The sequence below is a fragment of the Topomyia yanbarensis genome, chromosome 3 (genome assembly GCF_030247195.1).
Source record: "Topomyia yanbarensis strain Yona2022 chromosome 3, ASM3024719v1, whole genome shotgun sequence".
Classification (NCBI taxonomy): domain Eukaryota; kingdom Metazoa; phylum Arthropoda; class Insecta; order Diptera; family Culicidae; genus Topomyia; species Topomyia yanbarensis.
In genome coordinates, this window is record NC_080672.1 from 145645337 (window position 1) to 145669874 (window position 24538).

Sequence of the window (24538 nt, forward strand, 5' to 3'; positions counted from 1 at the left end):
TTTGGGTAGCAGGGATGCCAAGTCTTAATAATATTTGAAATTATATTGTTATAAGAAGAAGGAGAAAAATTTAGACGGAAACTAAGTAGAAAAATTTAGATGGCAACTAAGGAGAACCACTTTAGCACGTGAAGTACACAAGACTTATAACTTAGTTTTGTTAAGCTGATAAGAACTAGTGAAATCAAACCTGATTCATCTTAGCAAGCCAATACACTTCGCTATACTGCCCATAAAAGCATAAGAGTCCCATATTGAAAAACAGCAAACCGAGAAAAACATTATTCAAGATTTACATTTTACATCAGATTTTCATTTTCATTGAGCCAAACGGATGAGACAAGCATGTTTTGGTATTTTTATTATATTTTCTAAACAAATCTGGTAATCTTATTTGTGCATTGTCATTCAGTAGTGATACAGAATACATTCTAACAGATAACTCATTTTTGACAAAAATCCATATGGGTCTCTTATGATTTTATGTATATTCTCAATAATTTTGTTAAAAATCAATCTTTCTCCACGTACTGAGAAACTTTAGGCGAAAACCAACTTTTCTCCTCTTAGTGAGAAATATAGGGTAGTGTATCTTGCATCGGCTTGCTAAGTCGAACCACGTTACGCTCTCACTAGTTCTCATCATCTTCACAACCTTTTCTTGTGGGATATCTTGACTAGGGATTTGTTCAAGAACGCAAACTTTATCTCCGTTTTGGAGCTTTCATTAATCTGGCACTAGCTTAGTGCTGATACTAAGTTGGTGTAGGATTCTGATGAGATGAAATTGAAAGGCAATTTCCATAACTAATTTATGTACATTAAGGTTATTTGAAACTGACATATAATAGTGTCGAACATGGAACGGCTTGACGTTTATGATGTGAACGTGCTAAGTTTTCCTGCTTGTACTGTTTTTTGGATCCCAGACTTTCTCAAACTGTTACCCTCATGCCTAGCTTAAGTCGCTATTTGAAATCATTGATAACGTTGAATGTAAGACAAGTGCGTTTATGTAAAGTTGCAATAGAAATCCTAAACATCCAATATGGGAATATACAATTTTTCTAAAATCATTCCCAGCGCGTTTGACGATCGAGTGGATACACCTAAACTTAACGGTAAAATTTTGAGCCAGGTGTTGTGTTATAAGCAGGAGCATAGAGGAACTTGCATTGTCACAAAAGTTTAGTCATGATTTAAAACAATATTTAAAAGGTATACAATATTTGCAAGGTTAAAAAGTTCCAAATTGTAACGATAAACAAAAGTTGATGTACTCGAAGACTGTACAGAATTGACGACGGAACTTGCGTCTTAGAGAATTTTAAGCAGAAGACTATTTTTCTAATTGGCGGATTTCTCGTCAATTCAACACCGGCAGAACTCTCTAAGAATCCAATGAAACTTCGTGGGTGTAAAAATTTTGCCTTTAGTTGATGATTGTTACTTTTTGAACTTTTTTTTCATCAAATGGTTCTTTTTAGGCATATTTTCAGAAAATACATCAAAATCATATAGTTTATTCGAAGGCTTCGTTAAAATACCAAGACTTTGTCTCATTGCTGAAATTTTACGCATAATTGTCCCACTAACAAAATAATCAAAAAAAGATAATCATTACGTATAATTACTATAATTACGTAGCGCTTAATTGAGAATTTCATTATACTAGATTCTGGGGACTAAAAAAATTGGTGGAGAGAGAACGTTTCAATAAAAATAGATGGGCACGATTTTAGTTTTTTAGTGAGATCAATTCTGTAAAGCTCTTCATCACTGCCCCCGCTTCTAAATACTTATCACAGGCGAACGCATCCACTAAAGGTTTTTATGTAGCCTGAAATCGTTTGAAAGCTCCCGACACGCACTTTTGTAAACAAAAGGAATAATAACAGCTGATCTGATCTGATACTGGTTTCTATCAGATTTCTCGGCATAACAGTCCCAATTAACATTTTTCGTAAAAACGCACGTTAATTGTATTTTTATAATGAAAAGCTGGACTGTTTACATTGGATACGTTGGCTCTGAACGTAATTTCAGAAATAAAGCTTTATTTGCTGCTGCGCTTCTCTGCAGATTGCTACTATAATTTACATCTTCAATCGCGTTTTTCGCAGTTTTGGAACATGGGACAATCGGGCGTAGAACGGTAGTATAGTTCATTGCACACGTCGAATAGGTGTTCAGAACAGCTATAAATAACATCTAAAGGTTTTCTAAAAATATATAATTTAAGACAACATATCTTGGATCCGCCATTGCGTCTAGTTTGCATACCTGTAACTGGACTCACTGTTTTCCATTCACTCACAATCTTTAGCTGGAAATAAGTATAAAGACAAAATTATATTTTCAACAAAACCTAAAGATTATTTAATTAAATTTAATATTTAATAATGTAATGCTTCTCCCTTGCCCTCAATCAATCGTTTGGTCATTGATAGTATACAAGATTTGAGTATATCTTGGTCCAGCTTCTTCAATTGTTCAATGATAATAGTTCGAAGCTGCAGACAGCAAGTAAGCCCAAAACATTCCTGATGGAATTGCAATCTTGTCTGTAAGCTGGTCCATTTCCGTAAGTAATGTTGGTCTTGTCAAAAAATGACTTTGTATAACGCGCAGAATGACATACTGTCGCTGTTGTGCTATCTTATGACAAACGCCATTTTAAAGTAAACTGAGTTAGATATGCCACATTACTTCTATGAAAAATCTCTACAAAGTAGCTTTATCAGAATTTTGACATTCTGCTTGGTTACTGAGATATAGCGAGATAGCTAGGTCTTGGCACTGGCTCAAGTTATCTTGATGTTTTAGATGTTTTTCTGTTTAAAAATATCTGAGAAACACAATGGCATAAATATTTTAAAAAAATAGACGAATTGCCAGGAAAATGCAGTTTAAGTTTTAAACAGGAAATATAGCATATTTGGCTACACTGTAACCAAAAATTACTATTTTTCTAGATCCCCTAGATCCTTTTCTTTAAAATGCATCTAACCGTTTGTGTATAACCCAAATTAAAAAAAAAAGATATGAATAATAATTAACAATTGATGCTTTATTTCAATAGAAAATATTCCATGCGCGAACATGACATGTCATACATATTGTGTCATCAATAAATTTTTCTCTAAATGTGGCAAAATGGCGCTTGTCATAAGATAGCACAACAGTAAGGATACGTCGTTTCGTGTCGAAATATCATATTTTAACAACTTTTTTTTTTTCTTAAAACTGAAACACATCAATAATAGAGATCTCCTCATCAGTCAGGTTCTAAAAAAAAACAATTTATTTACTTCAATCGATGGAATTATTATCAGAGAACATTATTGCAAATTTTCAGAGTATAACTGATTAACATACATACAGGTATGGGGTAAGTTTCCTTTAATTTGATTTTTTGCTTCTAAAATCTGTAGAGCCCATTTTATGAAAACCATGTTTTTTAAAATTCCGTGCGCGATTACAAACTTGTCCGCGGCCGGCGAGTTGCAGCGCGGGATTGTTTATAAATCCGCCATTTTTACTCAAATGTACATTTATTTTGAGATTCAAAAAACTTTATTTTTTTATTGATTAAATATATGTTCAAAAATACGCAAAAGATAATTTGATTCTCTTGTAGTTTTCATGTTCCAAAAAAAAAAAAATGGATTTTTATTGAGGAGGTTCCATTGAAGTCCCAGCCTTAGGTGGATTAATCACCAAACTAATACTTTAATAAGATGGGGTATATTTTATAGACAAACGTTGCTGAAGACACTATAGCTTGAAAATCATTTTTTCGTGGTGAAAACAATTTCGATCACGTTTTTGCCTATTTGGAAGCACTGTGTAGTGGTGCAATTGTGCCTTTCTCGTTTCTCCAAACTATGGTTCCATGCTGGATTTTAATTCAATTCAGAAAATTAGCCACTTTGCCGAAGCTTGCAGTTCTGCCGAAGGTGTCTTACGTGGTCAACGTGAATTTGACTGGGCATCAGTCAGCTGAAATAGTAAATACAAGCGATTCAGAATATATTTTATGAAGTTTTGAATCTTTTAGATAACATGCTGATACCGGTTTATATGGGAATTCCATGCGTGACCACAGTCTTCAACTCGTAATTCCGAAAAGGTTCAGAATGAAATTCAGTAGCAGCCTATTGGAAAGTTGTACCTTTCATATGAGACTAAGTTTGGTAAAATTGGTTCGGCGATGTGCGATTGTTGGTCACATATACACATACACACAGACATTTGACGAACTTGACGAACAGAGTCGAATGGTATAAGAGATTCAGACCTCCGCGCCTCGATTGAAAAGTAGGTTTTCATAGTGATTGCATAGCCTTTCTATAGGAGAAAGGCACAGAAGACAGTTCTATAAATGCAAAATTTCATTTGTCCTTATACTTTATTTGCGCAATGCAGTAGAGAAGAATACAAACGGAAAGCACGCCGCACCTGTGGACATGGATTAGTTATAGAAGCAGAATTTCCTTCAATTTGATATGCAAATCTATAATTATCTTAGAGATTTCTACATACAAATTTTACAACATTAGTTTTGAAACCGAAGACAAATAAATGTTTGGTTTTTAGTGTTTCGGATTCTGTCAGTAACTGTCGTCAACTTGGGGACAGTTGGATCAGTTCGCAGTAACATCAAATTGGTACCAGTAAACTACTAAATCCAAAACATCACGCGTCTTGTTTGAACGCCTAAAGGTATATTGTACCACTATCTAGAAAAATTGGTCCAATAAAAAAAATCTCATTTTAGGAAATTGTTGCACCACGGTAAACCGAGCCGGCTCGGAATAAGAGCGGGTTTTTCGTGCTGTGTCGAGTTCGGTACACCTGGCATCACTGGAACCACCCGTCGCACGCTTGACCGTCGACAAGCTGACACGATTCCGACTGGTTCGGGTCTGGTTTCCCTATGAAACCGAAAATCGACAAATCACGATTTAAAATAATTTATGCAATTAAGAAAAGAGTGCGAAATTTATGGCTGCCCATTAGACAGAAGAAGGGATGAGGAAGGGCCTTTACGTTAGGGGGAGAATGATTGACCGAGTCACTGATTGACAGAGCTTATGCGTTGCGTGCGCTGAATGTGGCGCTGTGTGTAATATTAATGCGCCTTTCTGGCAGTACGCTGTCAATGGTCTCGGCATTTGTGGGCAAAACCCAACTCCAAAACAGCATAGTTTGGGATAAATGGTTAATGACTTTATTAATCAACAAGAACAATTTTAGGTTGTTTAGTTAACTGCTTTAGGCCGATTATGCATCGTTGGGAGTTCAAATGATTTCGAACGAATTAATCTTTCGTAGGTCACTTGAAAAGTCGTTTTAATTAACTAACAACAACTGACACACGATGAAAGGTATTGATTACTCGACTGTCAAGCAAGCCTGCCTGTTAGTAACACTGTTTGACGGCAGCGGCAGTAAAAACAAAACTTCGATAGTTGAAAGGCATAAAATCAATAACACGTGTTCGTACTGATTTAATTAGCCCACAACTAATTGATCATTTGTACTGAACAACAAAACTATACAGGGCAGTAAGTTACACCACTCAATGGTGAGGAGTTGTTGGATTGATCGTTGCTGGTGGCATTGTTGTACAGTTTGCTACGCCAAATTTGGATCGTACTGGCAGCGCAGCTGTTCGGTTGCATTTAAACAGGCGGAGGTCGTGTAGTGCATCTACCGTGTAACGGCAAGGGAGTGCATTTAGCGAGGATTGTACATGTTACTAATTCGATATGCTTTGGGCTGAGTAACTACTAGTTTAAGTGATTCAGAAGCTGAATTTCCGCCATCAAATACTTTATTTTTGAGGAAATCATGCTTGTACGTTATAATATAGCTGAGATTTTTGGATAAAATTCTCAAATTTCACGGGCAAACGTGCATTGTTTACATGTTATGCGTTTCATCATTGATTTGTTTCGACACATGATGAGAATTGAATTTATACAATTACATTTTTGGGAATATTCTACGTTAAAGGTAATTGTGATTTTGTTAATAAATTTACACAAATAATCAAAAATTGTAAGAACACCGCTTTCTCCTCTGCTTTAGTTAAGATAGCAGATTCTGACGATCTTTTTCAAACGCAGATTAAACAATACACTGACAAGCTACACGCTCATTTTTAGATCAATCAACAAGTTGGTGCCACTAGTTTATAAGAGCATTCACTAATTTTACATGAAGCGACACAAAGAAAACTTGAGTGTATTTTTATCAATATTCTGTTTTGAATGTTATGGCTAGTTTAGCAATTCCTTTATTAATATTTGGGTTTTTTCGAGCAACCCTGTTTAAAATAGCTACATTATTAAGTTAGAACAGTAGTTTTGGGGTCAATCCGTCCTCTTTGATTAGCGCCCATGGATTCAATGACTGATACTGATTGAGCAAGTTTGCTGGATGGGCAGTAGCCTGTGATTTGGTTGATGATGTTGGATGCTGTGTGTTGATGGGTTGGTTAGTATCTTTTCTAATCACTACTTTTTTATTTATAATAGTAGAATTTACATAAATAATCCGATAGTTCTTAAATTTTTCATATACGTAGGAACTTAACCTATTGGATTCAAAAATAAATAAGGTTCTCTCGTCAGATCAAACGAACAGTCGATTGTGGATTGAACCATTGTCGTGGAAAAAAACGAAATATTAACGAAGCGCATTTTGCTCTATATCGACCCGAGTTTTGTGAAAGCGATGGCAGTATTATGCAGTGATAAATAATGTAGACTAGAGGGTGAGCATAGGTTAGTTGGTAAAAAGTTGGCAGCTTACCTGGATTCGAATTCCCAACTCCCCACATAGGGTTAGAAATTTTTCTAAATGGATTTTTCTAACGTCAAATATATCCTTATACTTTACGAATAGCACATTCCTTCTAACAAAATACATATCTCTTTCTCTCCTTTTCCTTGCCAATTTTCACTATGGTCAAGGGGTTCGATTGAATATAACAGTTTTAAGAAATACTTTTTTTCTTATAAAGAAGATTGGTTTTGAAAAGGTTAAAATCTCAAGGGGTCGCCTCTAGAACCCTTTCCTCATATTTGTACAACTATCGATCATCTTGGGCTTGAGGCTCAGATATTTTTTTTCAGAACACCCGGTTATACAATTCACGGATATTCGAATTCCCAGTTAATAGAATCGGACAAGTCGCTTCACTATATTTGTAGCTTTATTATATTGTACGGCATCAGAATTAATTTCGAATTATTATATTAACTATGAACTATGAATGAATCTCTGGATATAAAAAAAACGTGCACATTTTGTAATAGTAACAGGTTATATAATTAAAAACTACATTAAAATTGCTCTTCAATGATATTCAAAACTTATCAAGTAGACTAAACAACTCCAACTTCCTAGAAGTATTAGAAAAGATAAGATTTAGAAAATTTCGGTGATATGCCACGATGTAAACATATTTCTACTAAAGAAAATTTCTAAGTCGTTTCTTCCATTGGGAATAATGTGAAAGATATTATTTATTCAAGTGAATAAGAAAAAACAGTCTTTCACGCTAAGCTTTACTCAATCTCTATGAAAATTAATTAATCTATTTGGGGCATTGTTCGCATACTACTGATTGATTTCCATGAAGATTTGTCCAGCGGTGAGTAAAGAAACTGCAGTATCTGCCATCTTCGCGCCAACACAGTATTGGCCCAAACGGTAGGGCGGAATTTGCAGCTCTCGATTGGAGTTCGAGTTTGGCTGAGCTTAAACACGATTTTATCTATATTTTCTAGCTATGACGTCATATTTTCGTAGTCCACATAAGATCTTTGTTTGCAACAAAATGAACGATATTATTAATTCTAAATACGAACGAGGAGCACTTTAGTTCACATCAAATCAGAGAAAGTGTACATTATTTTCCTTTGTTTACTGCTACTGTTGTTTCGACATAGATTTTTCATTAGGGCTTAAATCGCAAATGTAAACAAACTGCATTTTCGCTATTCTGGCATTATGCGACTGAAATACTACAAGATTGAGGTGAAAATTAGTTAAAATGGTTTTTAGATCGATTTATAATTAAAGAAAACAAAACGGCGAAACATTCATTTTCTTCGAGATTTCGACTTAGGCCCTTCTTCTAATATAGAATATAAAAGCTAAACTACCATTTTTTAACAGAACAGGGGCAAATGGTTATAATTAACAAAACTATTCTGTAAACGGCGATTCTATTATATAAATGATAATTAATATATACTGTGATCATGTCTACTCGGTGGTTGCTGCTCATAAACATTCGAATATTTCGATATTTTCATGAAAATTTAAGAAAAGATGCACGCGCAGGGTGGCCAGACCTACCGATTTATCGGTAGTCCTACCGATTTTTGTCTTCCCTACCGATTCACAGACGACCAAGGCAAAACTACCGATATTTTGTTATCCCTACCGATTTTTATTGATTTTGGACACATCCTACTCAACATTCATTTTTTGGGTTGGATTTGGTCTGAGATCTGTGTTTTCAGTATTTTACAATTGTATGTCAACACTACGTTTTTGGGATAACAACCCGGTCTACCGATAACTACCGATAAACTTTTAGTGGCCCTACCGATATTAAGGAATTCTATCTGGCCACCCTGTGCACGCGCCCTTTCATTTGCGTTGGGTTTCTCTGCGGCCATTAGCTGAGCCCTGTTAAAAAATATTCTGTCAAGCTCGCCTATTTACCCAGCCCTACCCAGCAAGACAGAGTCAGTTTAGCCCATTCACCGCGCCCTTCTGAAAATCATGTTCACGGTTTAGCTCTCTCGCAAATGGCGATTGCTGAAGGGCGAAATCACGACTGGAATGCAAATTTGGCGTAAGCATTCTTTTAGTTTCTACCCACTAAAAACACATAGGAATCAAATTTTTTGTTATATTGTTATAAGGTTTAACCAAAGATGCTTTTGGAAAAAGTTGGTCATAAAGTAATTTTTACCTATGCAATAACAGCTACATTTAGAAAAGCATTGTTGAGCTTGAGCTTGTGCGACCACCCCTTGCTGCTACTCCGTCATCGATCTGGACTAGCTGTAGTTGCACAGAGAATATGTAGAAAATTATGCTTGGGAGTAGCGGCGAAACATTTTTTAATGTGTAACTCCTGGTAATCCTAAAGTGTTTTATTGATCAATACCGGCGCCGGCTAGGCCCGAACGTAGATCGCGAAAGGAAAGGGAAGGAAGGGTTAGTCTGATACTTGCATTTGCTGGAGGTCGCATATACTACTGCGCACTCCACAAGTATCACAGGAGGAGGATATTTTTGTTAGTAAGAGCATAGAAGTTGGATCTACTTCTTCTTTACCGACGTCAGAGAGGTGACTTCACTATCTGGACTAGATATCGATCCACCAAACTCATAGACCGGGGGGACCAACGGCTTTACTTCCCTTCCGAAGGAAGACGTGACCACAAATTTTTTCACCTCAGAAAAATCTCAACGACCTCAACGGATTGAACTCAGGCCAACTGGAATGAGTGGCGGTCACGCTTACCACTCAACCACCGGCGCCGCCCTGTAGAAAAACATTGTTGAATATTGAAACTGATTTGAGAGTACATTGCAACTTAGGCCCTAATGAAAGTTCTGTGTCGGTTTGTTGGTGACATTTCATGCGATTTTGACAAACTGACCCCCATCGATCGGTGGAAAAACGATGTTGCCTTTTGTCTCCCTATTAGGACCAGAATAGGCTCAATAAAAGCAAAGCTTTGGTATTATATTCCGTTGCGAAGTTTAACCCACTGATTCGACAGATTTTTCAGCTAATTCGTATTGCAGAGGACAATTGCAAGGCTTCTCTGCTACTATCCTCCTACTGACCACTAAGAACCCATCCTGACCAGGGCTTGAACTGACGGCGAGTAGCTTATAAGACCAGTATTTACCATCTGAACCGCCAGATCAGGGTTATTACCCGAGCAGGAGAAAATAACTGCGGAATACTAAATTTAGGTATCAATACCAACGACTGTTTACCACAATATGGTATTAATGAGCTCTACATAAGAGGTAAAATACCAAAAAAAAAAATAACACAGACATGTTCTACAACTAACTATTTGATAATGAAACGAGTTATTATAATACCTGAATAATAATAAAACATTTTTCAACCATCCAATAATAAAATTCACTCTATGGAGGTATTCAGTAAGGTATTGGTTTGGTATTTGTGAAAATAACTGGAATACAAAAATAATACTAAAATAAAGTATTATACCTCATTGAGGTATTAAGCAGGTATTGAAAAATGTTTCTTCAATACCTGCTTAATACCTCAATGAGGTATAATAATCAATTAATACTAAGTTTTGGTATGAATACCAAAACATAGTATGCTAGGATTATCGCCCAGTTATTTTCTCCTGGTCGGGTAGCTATTAAAATTGCAGGAAGTAACTCAAGGAAATGTTTTTTGCCGCTTTTTAGTGGAAGAGCTTGATTTTTATATTCTTACATTTTGTATTCCTGGCTACCTAGAACAACATCAAGAACCTACAAAAGCCCCTCCATATTTAGAAAGTAAATAAAACTTGCATTCGGCGATCATTGCTACACAGCACCCAACAACTGACTGATTGACTAACTGACGACAATGACAGATCGACTCACCCGAAGTGGTCACTTTTGGTCATTAACTTGTTTAATTTAATTAGCTGCTGTTGCTGCACGCATCAGACTCCCAGTGCAGCTGAGGTCCCAATGAGTTATCTCGCATCTCGTTGTCGGTTGCAGGCGCAGATAATTTATTTCAATCAATGCACGCAACTTTCCGCTTTGGGCATTTGGGCTGACGTCGAAACAGAGGAGCTAAAACAAGTGTCATGTCACCGGATTTTTCCCCAGAGTATTGTTTTTCTTCATGCCTGCTTGTACTTTCCAATCATTCTACACCATCCAGTTCAGTTTATTCTGTCCAATATAAAGAAAAACCTGTTCCTTAACACTTCTACTTACATAATCGTCATGTTAATCAACTGTAATCGTGGTTATTACTTTACATGCCTGTTCTCCCTGCTCTATCTCTGATGTGCTGTTTCGCTTGATCTCGTTACGTATAGCACTGGAAGTATCTTAAGGTATGCTAATTATTTTTACTAATTGTGTCATTCATTAATTAGATTACATGCTGGCTTGCAATGCTTTCATGAATTTTTATCGATTTTATTATTTATACATAGTTCAATAATACACGCTTAATACTTTTCGTTTTACAGGGTAAAGGGAAGTTTTTTCGACTCCTGCACGTAATTTCTGCCTAGCAAACAAAACGGTCTAGAGTAGCTAAAACAAAATTTCAAATGTTCAGAAATATTTAATCAGTAGGTCTTTCATGCAGGGTAACGGAACGACATCGTTTCAGTTTATTGGCTTGAATTTTTAGTTCAAACATCATAACATTGACAAAAGCGCGAAAAAGTTCAAATTGATTATTTCCAAGACATAGTTAAGCAGCAGTTCCTGATACAATCATACTTTGTGACATTCTCAAAGTATAATTGTATTTCATTAGATGGAAAAAAACTGTTAGCGTAACTTTGAGAATGCTTCAGGCTAAACAGAAAAAAATGTCGAACTTTAATGCCTTTTCGTCACTTAACGCTTGTTTTTAAACAAATCCTATGATTTTCAGATAAAAATTATCCAATCAATATAAACAATTCACCATTCCAAAATTCATTTACAGACCTACACCCACTTACATGTATGTGTTGCCATCAGTGGAATACCCTGTTGTCCGCCGGCTGTAAGTTAATTCATCTCAAGTGAAACATTGATTTTGAATTTTCCAATCTGTTGTTGCCTTTGTTTGAGTGTTGCTTTTTTTCTCCTAATTTCGTGTGAATTTATTTCCCCACAATCACAAAACGTTTAATTTTACCGCTTGACAGTTGGTAGCTCACGTAGAGTAGAGTAGCCTCCGGAAGTCTCGTTTTCTCATTTCTCCGCCATAGTAGCTTTGTTGACTAGTTCTTTATTTTCAAATGCTTCATTTGAAAATTGATTATTTACGTGTGATTTGAATAATTCATTACATCAAACACGCCAGTTACGAACGAGAGCTGTCCACGGTTTTGAAGTTCCGCGTCTGCTATTGCATGAAACCAATTTGCAGTTCGTTGCCTTAGTCGGCCAGCAGTGGTACCCAACATAGCGCGGCGATGTGGAGCATGCGATAAGAACCAACGCCCAACCCGGAACGTCTTTTTCGATGTTGTCTGTTTCCTATTATTTTGTATGTTGAGCAACAGCAGTGCAGCAACAGTAGCTTTGACGTTGTTCGTTTCCATTTTGTTGCTACAATTTTCCACCATACGGAAACTAACCGAGTTTTTCTTCTCCAATTTTCCCCAGGCCTCCCGAAGGGTAGACGACCTCTTCGAAGATCTGCGCGATGGACACAACCTTCTTTCGCTCTTGGAAGTATTATCTGGCGAACATCTTGTAAGTATGACTGTCTATGCCCGGAATTTGCCGTTCGTGTGCTGTTATTGGGATAGTTGAAAATGTTTAGCACACCAACGACCAACATCAAAATTATACTTACGAAGAGCTTGTAACATTTTTTCATTTTTTCTTACAGCCAAGAGAGAAAGGAAAAATGCGCTTCCACATGCTGCAGAACGCACAGATGGCGCTGGACTTTCTACGCTTCAAAAAAATAAAACTGGTCAACATTCGGGCAGAGGATATCGTGGACGGTAATCCGAAGCTCACCCTCGGTCTCATCTGGACCATCATCCTGCACTTCCAGGTATGTGCTAGTGGGTTCTATTTTTGTTTTGTTTTCCAGCCTATCGAGAGAGGCCACACTTCAAGAGAATGATGAAACATCATTTTACATGTTGTCTGAATGTTATTGTTACCGAATAGAATTGAATGTATGCACAAGTGCGGGACTGTTTCATTACACTGAAGAATGGCTGACAAAGCCTGTTAATGTCGCGCAAATGTGAACGTAACTTGTTCTGATGCGCGTATAACATAACAGGCAAATAGTAGTTTACATATTGTTTCAGATGTAAATTTACCATCACTCGGTAAACGATCAAATATCTCAATAGCTTATGTTTTCCGATGATCATATGGACCTATGGATAAAGCACAACATGCATCAAAATTGGTTATGCCTGCAACGAAGGTGTAGACAAAATGTTGTACACAGGAGATGGTGGAGTTGCTGTAATGAATAGCAGAATTATTTATGAAGTCAAAGGTGTGGATGCTTCACCTATTTACGGGAGGATGGCGATAATCAGACTCTTCTATAGATGTCGCGGAGTTGAAGATATGGAAGGCCTGGAATTCGCTCCCAGCAAGCAATGCGACCTTGTAAATATGTTTTGTTATATAGTTGTTTAACTAACCTCCGCGTATACTATTACTCGAATATGGAAGCTCTTGTTTTAGTGTCTGGGTTGCTGACTACTGATAGTGAATTGAACAGCGCGCTTATAATTAGAACAAAGACTACCGTTGGGACGAATTGATAGGGGGGTTTCCGGATTTATGCACATCATGATAACCAAACATAGGAACCTGTAATCATTTCTGGAATTTAGAAATAGATCCAGATTTGCAAACGCAGGCTCCGTGAGACCTGACGGGGCCGGTGGTTGAGTGGTAAGCGCTACCCATCCCAGTTGATCTGGGTTCAATCCCAGCCGAGGTCGTAAAAATTTTTCTGAGGTGAAAAAAATCTGTAGTCACGTCTTCCTTCGGAAGGGAAGTAATGCCGTTGGTCCCCGATCCACGAGTTTGATGGATAGATATCTAGTCCACTAACAAATATCCTCCTGCCGTGATACTTGTGGAGTGCGCAGTAGTATGTACGGCCTCTAGCAAAAGCAAGCATCGGAACAACATTCCTTCCCTTTCCTTTCGCGATCTCCGTTCGGGTCTGGCCAGCCAGGAGTTGCACATTTGAAGATGTTTCGCTATTCCCAAGCATAAATATCTACCAATTCCCTGTGCAACTGCAGCTAGTGCAGGTCAATAACAGAGTAGCAGCCAGGAGTGGTCGCACAAGCTGAAGCTCAAGTGACGCGGGCTCCGTGAGACCAAATCATTCATGTCGAAGGGCTAAGTTGGCAAATCGTTTACCTTGTACGCAGCTCACTTGGGTTCGATTCCCAACCCCACACGTAGGGTTAGAGATTTTTACAACTCAAAAAAGAGACGTCATAAAAACTCTATAGCCAAAGAATCCACCTAACAGTGTGACTATTTAGAACATATTACGAGATGTTTTGGACTTGTGACAGTAACAGGGCTCAGTGAAACGTTCATATTGGCATATGACAACATCAGCTGTTTCTGTAATGATGAGGTTTTCGGATTTTGAGGTTTTTTTTCATTTTCTTTTTAGCATTAGAATTAGTAATAGTGGTTCATCTCAAAAGACAAATCAAATCAATGGTAAAGCCAAAGAAAATGACCTTTAAACTGTGTCCGTACAGTGATTAATAATAAATTAGCAGTTTTCGAAGAAGTATCTTGTGGACGTGTTGAGACTGTCATTTTGTTTTTGGAAATTTTAGCAACGATAAGGAATCAAGGCGAGAGGCAAGCAATAAATATTCAATACCATCCAAAAAGAAATTTTAGGAAACAGGCTGTCGATGTTTATATTCCTATAGTAATATATATGAAATAATAAACCAAACATACACACATTTCACTAACTATGCACTAATTTCAATATTCCTAAGTCAATTAAGTAACCTTAGTCGATTAAGTGGACGAGAGTATCCAAAATCTGCAAAAAAAACTCTATGTTTCTCATGTAATCAATAGTTTTTTTTATTATAGAGGTTTTAACCTTAGGGTCAATTTGCCTTTTATCGGACTAGAGAGAAAAATGTCTAACGCTATGTGCGGGGTTTGGAATCGAACCCAGGTGAGCTGCGTACAAGGCAATCGTTTTACCAACTACTCTATGCCCAATGTATCAAATTTGAGCTCCGAGTATATTCGGAGATCGAAAAAGAAGAACCAGTTTGCACAGGATTGCGCCGGGTCAACACGTGAACTTTAACAAGCGTTTAAAGATTTTGTAAATGATTACAAGAGAAATTTCAAACTGGTTAACTCGAGTAATACACTTTGCTTAAGGGGTTACATATGTTAAGATCGGCCAAAAAATCAAATTTTTCTTTATTATTCTATCGTAAAGTTCAGGTTCTTAAGAATGTTATCAAATTTTTATAGAGATCGGAGCAGTGGACGCAAAGTTATAGCATTTTTTCTTCTTGATCCCTTATGGAGACGTGGCTTATACTTGAAACTTTAAATGCGATTATCTCGAAATCATGTTTCCCAAAAACGTCTTTGCGGTGACTACGATTGCCGAAAAAGTTTTTAACCGATTTCAAAACTTTTTTTAGCTTGTTCGTAATTTAACTGCCGTGCTCTTGAACGATTCCATTTCCCGCCAAATTTTTACATTAATTCATACCTTTACAGAAATTCAAACTTTTCCCTGTTTTTCCGCATCTCAACATATATAACCTTTTAACTACGCTACTGTTTGGACCATTGTGTATTGGTGGTGTTTAGAGGACAATTCACGACTGCAGAACTTTCACCGTAAAAATCTTTGATGGAGAGGAATTTCGGGAGATCGTGTTTACAGCCGTCATTTTGTATTTTTCCTTTAATTTTTTCATGAAATGTTAGTATCTAAATATACATACTAGACCGGCAACAATTTTGACTTTTTTCGGAACACTGCTAATTCAAATCGTAATTGGATGCACAAAACATATGCAAAATATAGGCTTTTCCGATAGCTCTAGTTTACCCACAAGAGGTTTGAAGTTCCTATAGCAATATATGTGGAAACTCGGGAATAAAAACTTAAAATCCAGCAAAAAAAATCCACAATCACTTTGGATACCTCAAAAATTATGGACGCGCAGCTTATTTTATAACGAACAGCTTGAAGGTTGAAGGTTGCACATTGATTAGAGGTTCCCCGACAAAGTTATTTAACTTTGAAGACCAACCGATTTTTTTTTTAATTTCCTATTCTAAGCATGTGCGAGAAAGAGAGGCAGCACATAACTTTATATGAGGATATCTTTTTAGGGGAATTGTGGGAAAAACCGACACTGTGGGTAAAATTGACACTCCACAACTTTCCCTAGAAATCAAATTTTTATTCATTTCATGATGATACTTTATTATTAGTACGATTATGTAGAGCATTTGAACACAAATAGGATTTACGTTAGTTACGCCGAATATCAAAAAAATAAACAAAACATACGACAGCAGCGTTCATACTCGTCTGGACGTAAAATTTTGTTGGTAGATTTTAAGGCTTTAACAGAACAAAAGCTTTTCAAATCACCACATTTTTCAGTACCTATTATTATCGGCTTTTCCTTTGATCAAATGGGTGCATTGAAGACGAGTTTGAGAAGTTCAATATTTTTAATCGCTTTTAAAAAAATTGCGCTGTTGGGGTAAAACCGACACCCTTTAGTTAGGGTAAAACCGACACGTTGTTAAGATGGTTGTGTTTATATACAGTTCATTACAAAAGGCTGGCGATCTTTGTGACACTTCAATTACACTAATACCACGCTATAGTAATAGCAAAAATACACAGAAATATTTTTATTGTGTTTATTTCTTATAAGTCTCTTTAAAAATAAAAATGGCTATTTTTACTTATCAAATTCTATCGAAGCTTTTGCTCTTTCTGCAAAAATCTCATCAAACCGAAGTTCTGGTGTTCTCTTAGTTTGTCATAGACGAACTTTATCACAATGAGACAATGATCTTTTTTATACCCCAGTAGATCGTTGTAGTAGAGTCCGAAAAATTAAGTCTGAAAAAGATATTTTTACTAAGAAGTGTGTGTCACTTATAAGTGAATGAATCCGATTAGAGGAATGTAGAACGCTTACAAATTTTCTCTTATGAAATAAAATGACACTGAAGGTTGCAATGATGTGCGTAAGATTTTTTTGTAACACCCTTATCAATAAATTATCCTATAGCATAAAATACTCTTGTTTATAGCAATACGCTTTTGAACTCTCTTCCCCTCACTACATGATGAAGCTACAAAAAGCACATGTTTGCATCACACATACTCACACTTTATTAGTCACACATATATCACATTTTAACCCTTTCATGCCCAACTTTTTTCTAGTGCATGTAGGGTTTCAAAACTATTTTGTCTTGAAAACGGTGGAGTCAACACCCAAAACAAAAATCTCTTGCAATGATTGCAAGCGAAAATCACTTGCAAATAATGTTAGCATCGCTTGCAATTTTGCAGTTAAAGCCGCTTGCAATTGTTGCAAGCGTATAAAATCACTTCATCTCTCGCTATACGTACATACGTTTCTTCAACACACTGTCAAAGGATTACCACCACATTCACATGCCTATGCTGGTTGGTATAGCAACGTACGGCGAGTTTTAATTTTCCGTCTACTTTTTATTTATTCCTCACCAACATCATCAAACACAGTTTTGTGGTTTATTCATTACACACGAGACGGCATCAAATTGCGGATGTGACAATTGTACGAGTTTTAACGTCCTGTCCTTATGTGTAAGGACAGATCAGTGCTTATAGTTAGCGCTATGATGCGCAAGGGTCTGAGTTCAAATCTGGCTGCGTGTTTTACTTTTTTCATTAATCGTGAAATCATCTGTTTATATATGACTTTTATCCACTTATTACTATCTGGTAGTATGGTTGGGTGGATAAAGTATTGCTTAGCGATCTGTTTGTGCGGGGTTCATTTTTCAATGCCAACAGTCTTTTTTTCTAACGTATATTGGTCACCTATACACATACATCGCTAATACATAGGCAAAATTCGGTTTTTCTGTTTCTTGCATTGCATGCAAGGAAGCTTCTTGCAATTTTCGCACATTACCAGAACACTTGCAATTTTCGCTCGTATTTATTGCATTAATGTAAGCGAATCTTACCGGGTACGTTTTGGGTGAAGAAACTCGAAAAAACTTTTTTCATAAAGGTAGGTGCTTCTCTTGCAGTGCTAGAAGCTGCGAAATTTTTACCTTCCAATGCTCACTACAATTCTCCTAGAATATTCACAATAGTCCAATGGCTTGGAAAACGTAGCTAAAAATAGTCTAAATTGGTAAGTTTTATCAGTTTTCACTAATATTGCATCATAACGAAGTTATATAAAAAAAATCATTTTTCGTCGTCAACGTAAACTGTCCCTGGCAGCACTGCTCCATCGGAGTTCAATCAGACTAATTGTAATAACTTCAGTTCTAGAGATGATCATTGTAACTGTTATTACTCAAATGAAAGCCAATAGTCACATTTATTAGCCTTACTTGTTTTGTGAGCAAATCTTGCCTCAACCAAAAGTTATAGCTGTTCAAAAACGTTGTTGTCCACAAACAACATGGGCATGAATGGGTTAATAAAAAGTGGAGAGAAAATAAATTAAAGGGGGAGTCGATCTTACCCATATGGGGTGTCGATTTTACCCGCAATGCCTACAAAAAGTCACTTTGTTTTCCTAGTTTTGTAACCAAATTCATTTTTTGAAGCGCTGATAAAATTAAGCCTTGTTAAAAAATTTCTGAAGAAGAATTTTGCGTAGAAAGTATAATTTTATTGGTTTTGTGGCAACCCAGAAAAAGTGTTAAGCTTAAGGTGTCGGTTTTAACCATAATTCCCCTGCTGCAAAATCGGATCAATTTGCGCTCTTCGGCAATGTTGATCCTTACACCTTAAGCTTTATATCTGCAGATTATGGGATCCACATAATTGTACTGGCACTTTTTCCTGAATTTATAGTTTCTATTGCCCATTTTTCATATACTTTCACATATACCCAACTTTAAAACTCTTGTGAGTGAACTAGAGTTTTTGGAAAAAGCTCATATTTGATAAATGTTATGTGAAGCCAATTACCGTTGGATTTAACAGTGTTCCAAAAAAAAGTCAAAATTGTTGCCGGTCTAATAGATACGTAAGAAACAAGAACGAAGTTTTAAATACTTTCATTAAGCACATCCAAAATATGTAGGTATTTTAAATACGATGCACTCAATCCTTCTAGTGCTGGCTCCTCGGATCAAGATACATTCAAACGACCTACAATTGTTCACTGGATATTTCTAGTGCTGGTAGATAGAAAAATATAATACATATAAAAAATCCCGATATCATTCTTTTATGTTTTATCAAAGTAGGTAATATCCGACTGGTTTATTCAAACGGATCATTACTATATTGAACAATGAGCGCTGAAGCGTTATCTACAAACAACATGCTATAACATTTAAAGTATTGCCGATAGATACTTGGTGTTTTGAGCAAAGTTGTTCGCAGTAGTGAGAGATACAAATTTGCTGAATGCATCATATCGATATACCCCACTAAAATTGTAGTTTTTACCCAACTAGTGCACTTTGCATTGGCTTGCTAAGCCAAACCAAATTCTAAGCAAATTCTTTTAGGAGTATGCACTTCAAATATATGCAACAATTTTTTTCGATTTTTTTGGCCCAGCACAACATATATAGCCTTTCGGAAAATTCCGATTGCATTGCTTGAAGAAGTTAGATCTTTTATTAACGTAATTCGTTTATCCGTCCATTTTATAGGCCATTTTTTCGCTTTGCCTTTGATTTGATTCGGCCTTTGATATTTGTCGCACTGATGTTGTCTTATTCCAACTTGATTGTTTCTCTGAGCCCTGCTACTGTGTTATCAAAAACATCGCAAAACATAATGTTGTAAAGGTTCTCAATCGACATAATATCCGTAGAGTGATAAGAGTTATAAGCAATGTCTCATCACATTTTTAGGTGGATTAAAATCGTTTTTGGTCTTATTTCAAAATATTGGAAAACGGTAAAAATTCTTCGTTTGCATTTAATGTTTAATATTTCTTTTGTTAATAGTCAGATTTCAACTGTCTATAGCTCCTTCGAAAGGTATTATAACCTGATTTAAGAACATTCGCCTAGGTTGTCAACTTTGACAGTTAATTTAAAAAAAACTGCAAAAAACGCATTTTTTCACATACAAATTCTTAGAAACTAAACATTAGAATCAAAAACAAATTAAAATCTTTCTGTCTGAGTATTAGGTTCTTCGTTTGAAATTGGGTTGGAGATTGCTACATACATTCACACCGACACACATACAGACATACAGACATTATCTCAAATCGTCGAACTGGGTCGATTGGTATATAAGATTCGGCCTTGCGACCCTCGGAAAAATTTTGACACTTTGAGCAATTTCTATATATTTTCTGTTATGAGAAATGTTAAAACTCTTACTTAATACTGGACTTATTTCGATACCAACTTTCAGGTCATTTTACGAGATTCGTGAAGTTATTCGTGCAACGACACAACAGTTGAGTTAATTGGTCTTTCGATTAAAGTTCTTTTCATGCCTTACAAATATCACACACGAATATTCGTTGTCGTTTTATACTTGTCTATGACATTTGCTGGTAGGTATCAAATCGCCCCCGCTCAGTATTATTGTTGGCACAGGTAGCGGGCAAAATGACTTAGAACCAGTCTCTCAGATTCATACCTTAAAAGGCATTTTCAGGCGGGACCGGATCCCACGCGTTGTTGGCGACTACTGTAGCTCACAATGTATTAGCTATAGGAAATTAATACTACGTGTTTGCCCAATCCCAGTGGAATTATTTCCATTTCCGGCGCGGGGGTGTCAATTTACTTTGGGTGCTGTCACAAATGATTTCTGCTATTAAATTAGCCAATGCGCGTGTTTTTGAACGCATAGAATTTGCAATTTAAGTAGCGGTATGCGATTGTCTGCTCGGGTGGATGTTTGTGGAAACATATCGACATCTAAATTGCCACAATTCTCTCGGTTTATAAATATGGTTGAAGCAACTTGAACAGTTGAAAATCGAAAAAAACCTATATATTTGATTACTTTTTTTTTCTATAAAATCAAGGGTTGCATTTCGACTTCATCTCATCAGAATCCGACGCTGATTTATTGCCGGAAGTGATTAGCGCCAGATTGACGCTAAATTCCAATAAGGAAACACAATTTATATTTCTAATCAAACGTTACGTCCGGTTAGATCAGAAAATCTGAGCCGATGAGACAAAGTGAAACCGAAACTTGATTTGGATGAGCAAGCCAATATGAAAGCATTATGCTACATTCCTTCCTAAGGAGAAAAAAATGGGTAAACACCAATATTTCTCCTTAAGGTGAAATTTTTGGTGAAACCAAACTCTGTACGTGAAGGACACAAATCCTAACTTAAAGAAGTCCAGTGTTGCGTTTCGACTTCTTTTCATCATAATCCGACACTAACTTATTGCCGGAATAGATTTTTTCTTTTTTTATACAAAGCAGCAAATAAGCATCTAGAAGATATTAAAACTGGAAGTAATCTGAATTTTATTGAAATTTATAAAGTATAGTAAGAATGTCAACAGTTTTTTCGGCATTTAATTAGCAAGGGACTGGAAGGTGAAGTATATTTTTCAATATTTAGAGCCATAGTACTCAAGGGAGAGCAAGGTGTTGAAAGGAGAAAGTTTAGAAAAGCGTGGAAGGATCATATATGCAAGCTTAGAGCTCACCGGCGACTTAACCCTTTGTCTGCTACCGTAGTGGTCAGGGTCTTTTGGCATTAGAAATGCGAATCACCTGAGTCTACGGCATGTCCGAACAAGCGTAAAGTAACTTGTTACTTCATGCTGTCGGAACCGACAGTCGGTTCCGACAGCATGAAGTAACAAGTTACTTTACGCTTGTTCGGACATGCCGTAGACTCAGGTGATTCGCATTTCTAATGCCAAAAGACCCTGACCACTACGGTAGCAGACAAAGGGTTAAGTCGCCGGTGAGCTCTAAGCTTGCATATATGATCCTTCCACGCTTTTCTAAACTTTCTCCTTTCAACACCTTGCTCTCCCTTGAGTACTATGGCTCTAAATATTGAAAAATATACTTCACCTTCCAGTCCCTTGCTAATTAAATGCCGAAAAAACTGTTGACAAATTAACTCAATAGGTCGTTAACAAAAATGGTTAACAAAAAAATGGTAAAAATAGTAAGAATTGTCATCGACTATATATCTTGATTCTAACACTGTCACATTAACCCACGTACTTTACCAGGTCGATATTTTTGCCCTTCTCATATAAAGAAAGACTATGCAATAACACCAAAAATCTACGCCGGAATTCCATTTTTATCCCTGGAACAAACTTATCTGGCGAAAAAATAGTAACGGTTTCCTTTTTTTCTTTAGACAATCCACACTAGAAAGAAGTAATTGTTCTTAAACGTTCGCTTAGAGCTGGCTCGATCAGGAAGTAGAAAGTATCGTGACCGTTGTCTCCGGTAGTTGGAAGTAGACATAGATTCAAGTCTACTTAAACTAGTATTCCTTCACTGGATTATAGGTATAATTTTGGATGCGATAGCTAACCTTATTGAGAGAAACCGAAACTCGTTGAAATTCGATTTCAAAAGATTGATTTTGACATTAAATTGAGTTTGATCGCAGTAGTTCCATAGGTTAGATATTCCATCAAGCTTTCCCATTTGTTTCAAAAAAATTAAGAACAATAAGGGGTTAAATATCAAAATGAGCGTCATTTAAATACAAATTACTCTCGGAATCTACCAACGTTTACACTGAGCCAACTAAATGTCTTTTTCTGGGCTGTGTTGTTTGTCGATAACAATGTTTTCATGTTTTCCGACAAGCGTAGCTCAATTTTGTCGTCATCCGAAAACTTACCACAAATCAATAATTCTCTGGGTCAGAAAAGTCTACTAAAATATAACAAGAATTTGAATTCAGCGATTTTTTTTGAAACCGCTGTCTATATAGTTTTTTAATTGAGGTTTGGAAAAAAGTCCATATTAAAAAGTTTTTATCTTTCTGATTTGCACATTGTTGTTCAATACCCATGCAATAATGGTTTAACTAGAAGTTCGTGTATTAAGGCATTTAGGCAAGAAACTCATTATCTTGTAAAATGTTGTAGATATTATCTCGAAAATATAATAAATTTCGTGTATGCCATAATTATAAAACTTTGTCGAAAGCTAAAGTGGATTTCAATATCTCGAATGAATTTTGAAAACAGAATATTTTCAAATAACAAGAGTCGGTTAGTGTATATATCGAAAATTATAAAGAGAAAAAGTATTATTAGTTTTGCTAGTTCTGGTGCAATTGATCCAATTGCAAAAATGGGCTCCTGAGAAAACGTTCGACAACCACGAACGTGATGAACTATGAGTCGACGCTGATTGATAAATCGGAAAATGCACATTACATTCATTACATTCAAAATACATTTTGAAGAATGCTTTCCACATTTCAAAACAACGGCCGATTTAATTCTATTTGGAATGCGTCACAATTATCTCATGGGTACCGCCATCTCTTCACTTATCACACACACACGCATACGCAAAGCACTTTCCCCTCATGAAAACAATGACACCGAAAAGTCATGGCTTTGTTGCATTTCGAATGGCACTTTGATTTATGACGTTCGTTGATTTTAACTAATTTTAATTTATCAACCGGTCATCGTGGCCATGTAGAAGCAGATAATACTTCATCAACCTAGCCATAAATCTCTGGCGCCTCGCATTCACCGTTGTTTCAGTTCAGCCTGATTTGATACGTATTCGAGAGGGTATGCAAATCAGGCTTCATCTGGGCGCTTGCCACCGCCACCACCCAGCTGTAGAAGTTTGTCAGTCAGCCAATCTCCAACGTCGGTAGGACCTTGTTTACCTTGACTTACCCTGCGTGCATGCCACTGCCTGCAGCGGGCGCCAATGTGCGACTACTGACTATCCCTCCTTTTGATAAACTTCTACCTTGTCATGTGATTATCGTATCAATCAATTTGCAACAAAAGGTTCCTCGCAGTTAATCAAGAGCCGACCTTAGCGCTTGTCGCATCACGCCGGTAACCAACAGGTCATTAATGCGAAAATAAACGATGACGTGAGCCTTAGTACGATAGGATTGCGTGAAACCTATGATCTCATCAGAACCAACTCAGATCCTCGTGCTTCCCAGCTCCAGTTTGGTAGTCAGCCGATTGTCGAACGCGCGTTATTCAATTAGTTTCGTACTCAGCTGAAGTGACCAACCTTTTTTTTGGCTGGTGTCAAATTACACCTAATCGTCACGATCCTAGCTATTGGCGGCTGTTAATCACATAGCTAACTCCAAGACACTCGTGCAGAGGCGTAAGATTTTAATTGTGAGCCAGAAGCCTACACGGTTCCACTCTTATTGGCTTCGCATTGAATCGTTCACCTTGAATGTCTCATTTAAAGGTTCATATGCAGTTGCTGGGGCGAGAACGCGGGACAGATTTATGAATGAGCTGTATATTAATGAATGGAAATGCGCTGCGCTGAATTCGTGAATGAATTCGGCGACCGTAAATACATTAAGTTGCG

At 36.7% G+C, this 24538-nt stretch overlaps 1 protein-coding gene across 40 annotated transcripts in view; it reads left to right on the top strand.

Moving 5' to 3' along the window:
- Positions 1-24538, top strand: part of LOC131691889 (dystonin) — a 458938-nt gene that overhangs the window by 283602 nt on the left and 150798 nt on the right. For 26 of the 40 annotated variants that reach the window (XM_058978603.1, XM_058978604.1, XM_058978578.1 and 23 more), the window contains 4 exons: positions 11130-11147; positions 11756-11815; positions 12424-12513; positions 12653-12823. In XM_058978603.1, coding sequence (XP_058834586.1) covers positions 11130-11147; positions 11756-11815; positions 12424-12513; positions 12653-12823 — 339 coding nt within the window. The remainder of the gene's footprint in view (positions 1-11129; positions 11148-11755; positions 11816-12423; positions 12514-12652; positions 12824-24538) is intronic. The other 14 variants (XM_058978606.1, XM_058978587.1, XM_058978590.1 and 11 more) reach the window with 2 other exon arrangements.